The 6174-nt window shown below is 39.3% G+C and overlaps 1 protein-coding gene across 9 annotated transcripts in view; it reads left to right on the top strand.

The window, feature by feature from the left end:
• LARP4 (La ribonucleoprotein 4) overlaps positions 1 to 6174 on the top strand; it is a 104334-nt gene that overhangs the window by 84099 nt on the left and 14061 nt on the right. For 6 of the 9 annotated variants that reach the window (XM_027768167.1, XM_006168167.3, XM_006168171.3 and 3 more), the window contains 2 exons: positions 2398 to 2610; positions 4286 to 4334. In XM_027768167.1, coding sequence (XP_027623968.1) covers positions 2398 to 2610; positions 4286 to 4334 — 262 coding nt within the window. The remainder of the gene's footprint in view (positions 1 to 2397; positions 2611 to 4285; positions 4335 to 6174) is intronic. The other 3 variants (XM_006168166.3, XM_014584089.2, XM_006168170.3) reach the window with 3 other exon arrangements.

Raw genomic sequence — 6174 nt, 5'->3', positions numbered from 1 at the left:
GAAAAAGAAAACCTTTCAAAAAAAAAAAAAAAAAAAAAAAGTTTTTTGACCACCAACCAAAATCATACCTCATTCTTCCAAGAAGTGACTGCTGCCAAGGCTTTATTTTATTATACTTATCTTTCTTAATGAAGTAGTGAAGGAAAAAGTAGCTTTTAGAGATTCCGTTTCCAGTTTGGGTATAAATGGCCCAGTGATGATCACAGTCCTACTTAGAGAGACTTGGACTAACTTTCAGAAGTCCGGGCATTTTCCCACCTCTCTCAATTTATCTTTCACTTTCCTACTCCTTTCTTTTTGCCTTATATCCCTTCTTTCTTCCTTTTCCCCCTCTTTTGCCTGGATTGAGATTGTTAGTCCCTCTCGGTGAAGGGTAAGATTATGAGATCTGAGGGCTGTTGAAACCTAATGAATTGCCTATTAAGCACATTGTAATCCAGTGTGAAAATTTAGCGAACTGATAGGAGCAGATCTGTACACCGCATATTTACCTCTAGAGGTCATCTTCAGATATAGGTATTTTGAAAATTGCTTCCTGTTTGGTGAAAATATATTTTGTAACATAAAATACTTATCTGTGAAAATGTTCTCTTATATGAATATCAGCCAAACTTTGTAGTCTTTTTTTGAGTTTGAATAATATTAACATAGTTTTTAATGGTTTTCGCAGAATAATGAACAGCTGTGCATGCTGTTGGAATTAATGTTTATTTTTGTTCTTATAATATTTAACCAGATTTCAAATCCTTTTTCAGATCCACTAGAATTGGCAGCATGTTATGAGTATGATAAATGCATAACTGAAAAATATATTGTTAAACATAAGGAATGTAGGGACCAGCAGTTAGTGTAATGACTATGTCGCTGGACTCCCACGTAGTCGACCGCGGTTTGCGTCCCGGACCCGGTGGCTTAAAACTCACGCCAGGCACGTGTGCGTGCGTGCCCAAGATCCCAAGAGGAAAATGGAGGAGAAGGGATTGTGGCGTGGCCATCCCCCCTGGGGGGTGATTTCTCGCTTTCTGTCTCTCTGTCTGTCTCTGTCTGGCAAGCGCACGCGCCCTATGGCAAAAAAACCTCTCCAAAAAAAAAAACACAAAACAAAACAAAAACAAAAACATAAGGAATGTAAACTGGAAGCAATGGGCCAAATATAAATGTCATGCTTCCCAGTTAATCTAATGCAGAAGCAACAAGAGCCTCAGTTGCTAGGGCTTACCTTAGATGTTTTCAGTATTGATTAAACTGCGTCTTCACTTCATTACTCTACCCTCATTTCAGCTGCTTAGAAATGTTTTGGGAAGCTAGTTGTGTATATCCATTTTACAAGATAAAGCTACTTTTATTAGAGACAGATTTGTTTTGTTTTGCTTTTTACATATTGCATGATGCCATTCCAGGCTGTTGATTGCATTTATGTATTTTTCAGGTCTTCTGTAAGGCATGTTTAAATAACTAATTTCATTTGGTGAGAATGGATTGAGGTGTGGCCATCCCCTCTGGGGGATGATTTCTTGCTTTCTGTCTCTCTGTCTCTCTGGCGAGTGCACACGCCTGATAGCAAAAACCTTTCAAAAAAAAAACCTATTCCAGTGTTTCTTACCCTTTTCATTATTGCTGCCATACATGTCTTTTTACATGTTTTGTTTCCTGATTTTCATGATCTAAAAATTTAATACCAAAGATGGTAGTAGTGCATCTACTTACATAAAACATTTATATCTATGCTTTATCTATAAAATTAATATTTTTTTGTTATTGGTTCCTCTGACCCAAGAAACAATTTTCACTCTTGTTTTAGGGGGAGTTGGTCCCCATTGACAGTATATGGTAGTGACTCATTGATAAACTGAAACTTGACTACTTCAGACATGGTAAGACTGCAGCTACAGGGCTGGCAGTGGCGTGGTGGTTGAGGCATTGGACTCCCACATGATCAACCACAGTTCAAGTCCTGAACCTGGTGGCTTACTTTCTCACTGCCACCCCCACTCTGGTCAAAATAATGAATAACAATAAAAAAATTAAAAAAAATACAGCTACTACAAAGAATACATATAATTACTGTCAGGTCTAGTATAAGATACGTACAAAACAAATGAATTTCATGTTTAGACTTGGGACTTTCCCCCAAGATACTCATTAAATATGTATATGTAAATATTCCAAAACCTAGGCAAAAATAATCTGAAACACTTCTGGTTTTGGACATCTTGGAAAAGGGATCCTTAGCCTATAATACATCTGGCACATTTAAAAGGTTAGATTATTATAATGTCACAACTTTTTGTTTAACTATTAGAAAATCATAGAAGAGCACAAAGGTACTTTTTAACCTGAAGAAAGTTTTCTGTCTTGATTTATTCTTTCATGTATATAATCTTATATTTCTTATAGGGTGAAGCCTCATTTTAGGTCATCCAATGGTTCAGAACATTCAACAGAGGGCTGTGTGTCATTAGGGGATGGACCATTGAATAGATCTAGTTCCAGGAATTTTCCAACAGAACGGCATAACCCTACATTAATGGGCCATCAGGAACAAACTTATCTTCCAAAGGAGACTCCTACTTTACAGGTGGAACAGAATGGGGACTATAGTAGAGGAAGGTAAGGAAGTGTGGTTATGTTAAAATTCTATGATCATCAGGACCAGCAGTTGGGGAGGTATTTAAGGCTCTGGACACTCCCACATGGCTGACCACAGTTCAAGTCCCAGACCTGCTGGCTTGCTTTCTCACTTCCCCTCTCTTTTTCACTCTCCTCTCGTCAAATTAAAATAAATAAATGAATAAATAAAATTAAACACATAATTCTTTTTTTTTTTGAGAGGTTTTTGCTGTTATAGGGTGCATGTGCTTGCCAGAAAGACAGAGACAGACAGAAATAACTAACCCCGGGGGGTGGGGGGTTGGCCACTCCGCAATCCCTTCTCTATTCTCCTCTCAGGATCTTGGGCATGCACACACATGCACCTGGCTTGAGTTCAAGCCACCGGGCCCGGGACTTGAAGCATGGTCGACCACATGGGAGTCCAGCGACATAGCCATTATGCCAACTGGTGGTCCCTAAATATGTAATTCTTTAAAAAAAATTATTTGATCATCCTGGGTTTTCTAAATATGTAAGTTTTCAAAATTTTATTTAACCCTGTTTATTTTATTTTTTTTTTATTTGACCGAAGAGGGACAGGGTGAGAGAGAGAGAGAAAGCAAGCCACCAGGTGGTCTGGGACTCAAACCACGATTGGCCATGTGGGATTACAGTGCTTTAACCACCATGCTGGCCCCCATCAGCCTGAGTATTTGAAGACCGTGATCTGGTGATTTGACCATTTGAACTTAATTATCAGTGTGTAGTTATACTGAATAGATTAGTCATATGAGTTAATAGTTCTTTAATTATTTTTAAAAATAGCGTACAGTATATCTCTGAACTAGAAGTTTAAAAAGTTATTCTGAAGTTTTTTTTATAGTTCACTAAGGAAAGAACATCTTAGGAAAATAAAATATCAATCTGCCTTGTAGTTTTAATTTCTGTCAACTTCTACTAAAGTGTAGGAATGCATTACCCTGCCTAAATGGAAGCTTAATGTGGAGTGAGTGCTACTGTGAAAACAGACCTGTTCTTTTTTGTTGTTGCAGAGAGACACTGAGAGGGAAAGGGAGATATCTCCTCTCAGGAGGAGGGATAGTCAGCCTAGTACAATCTCTTCTCTATTCTCCTCTTGTGATTTTGGGCACACACACATGTGTGGTTTTTAAGTGGCCAGGTCTGAGACTTGAACCATGGTCAGCTATGTGGGAGTCCAGCACCCTAACTACCATACCACCTGCTTCTCCCCACCTCCTCCTCTTTTATTTTTTAAGAGGTTTGTGCCTTAGGGCACATCTGCTTGCTAGACAGAGACAGATAGACAGACAGGCACAGATAGAAAAAGAGAAAGTGAGAAATCACCCCTCCAGGAGGGATGATCACCCTGCAGACTCTTCATCCTCTTGTGATTTTGGGAACACATGCATGCATGCCTGGCCTGAGTTCACGTCACGTCGCTGGATCTGGGACTCAAACCGCATTCACCATGTGGGAATCTAGCACCTTAACCACTGTGTTACCTGCCAGCCCCAAAAGAATATTGTTATCTTTTAGAAATCATGGGGAAGAGTAGCCCCAGATTTAGGAAATGTGGGTACTTAAGAGTATAAGTTGTCCACCTTTGATAGAATGTTTATATTTGAAGAAACTTAAGAGTTGTCCTACCCCTTTTTGTTGTTGTTGTTAAAAGGAGAACTCTTTTCAGAGGTCGAAGACGACGAGAAGATGACAAGATCCCAGTAAGTATTTCTAACTTTCAGTTACGTTGTTGAGGTTTTTTGTTGTTTTGTGGTTTACCTTGGAGTTGGCTTGTGATCTTTCCATTTCCTTTTGACTATAGTATTCAGCAAAAGTAAGCAGAGCCTAAACTTGACCCCCAAATTTTCATTGCTACCACTCCTATGTCCACCCTCAAGCCTACACAGAGTTGAGTTTTGACTTGTGTTGCTCACTTTGTAAAGCATTATTTGAATACTCAATACATTGTTTCAAAATAAGTAATGTAACAACCTTAACTTGTCTTACCAGTGTACATTTTTTTAAAGAGTTAACTTTTACTTAACTTTGTTTACTTATTTATTTTTAAAGAGTTTTTTATTTAACTTTGTTTGTTTGTTTTGTTTTAATTTGATCAGAGAGGGAGAGGGAGAGAGAAAGAGAAAGTGAGAAAGCAAGCTTCTAGGTCCAGGACTCGAACCACAGTCAGCTCTGTGGGAATCCAGTGCCCTTAGCCACCATTGCCACCTGCTGGCCCCTGTTTATTTATTTTAATTTGACCAGAGAGGATCAGAGTGAGAGAGAGAGAAAGTGAGAAAGCAAGCCGCCAGGTCCGGGTCTCCAACCGCAGTTGGCCATGTGGGAGCCCAGCACCCTGAAGCACTGTGCCACCTGCCGGCCCTACCAGAGTACATTTAAATAGTTTCGCTCCTTTATAAATGGTGGTGTTATAAGAAGTGCAGTGATAACTTCATGTAGCCAGTGTTTCCCATTTGTGCAGTTATATCTGATGAATTCCTAGATGTGGATTTCTGGGTCATGGTCCAAATATTTGCTGCCAAGTAGAGGGCCGTAGGAGATGTACCAATTTTTTTCCCACAAATTCTGATCAAATGTTATTCTTTGTAACCGTAAGCAGTGGGATTTTTGATTACTTTGTACGGGTATGTCATTTATTCTTTTTTTTTTATTTCATTTTATTTTTTTTTAATTTGCTAGAGTGCCTGTGCACTTCCCAGGGAGCGATAGAAAGTGAGGATGCACTTCCCGTGGGGGATGGTTACACCCTAGGCCCTTCTCTTCCATGTCTCCCTCCTATTGGGATTTTGGGCACACATGCAACCAGTGTACTTCTCAGAAGAATGCAGTCAGCTTTGTGGGATATGGTGCCTTCAATACCACACCATCAGCGGGCCCATTCAGTCCTTTTCTTTCCCCTAATTTATAATCGTGCACATGTGTATGCAATTTGAGATAGAGCGATAACACATGCTTCATGTGATAACACACTCCTCACACCACACTCCCCTTCTTCGTCCTATACCTCTTTGGCTGGTACCCACACATAAGTGTATTTCAGTATGACTGGGTTGGAGATTTGAAACACTGTCACTAGTGACTTCTTTTTTAATTATTAATTTAATTAATTTATTATTATTATAATTCAATTTGACAGGGGGAGAGAGAGAATGCAAACCACCAAGTTTGGGACTCAAACTTAGAGTCAGCCAAGTGGGAGTCCAGTGCCTCAACCACCATGCCACTTGCTAACTCCAGAATTCAGTGACTCTTGAGCAGAGTATTAGTACTGTATGTACCACAAAGCCAGCTCTGTCATTCCCTCCAAAGCACTATTGGATGACATTATACCTAATTAGTTTTTTTAAAATATTTATTTTATTAACTATTATTATTATTTAATTTGCATTAGGGTACATGCACTCATCAGAGAAAGATTGAGGGAAAGTGAGAAAGCAAGTTGTCAGGTCCAGAACTCAAACCAGGGTCAACTCTGTGGGAGTCCAGAGCCTAACCACCACATCTCATGCTGGCCCCTATAGTTTATTTTCTTATTTATTAATT

Source organism: Tupaia chinensis, unplaced genomic scaffold (assembly GCF_000334495.1).
Source record: "Tupaia chinensis unplaced genomic scaffold, TupChi_1.0 Scaffold145652_1, whole genome shotgun sequence".
NCBI lineage: Eukaryota > Metazoa > Chordata > Mammalia > Scandentia > Tupaiidae > Tupaia > Tupaia belangeri.
The sequence above is the reverse complement of the archived record's forward strand: the minus strand, read 5'-3'. Positions and strand labels throughout refer to the sequence as shown.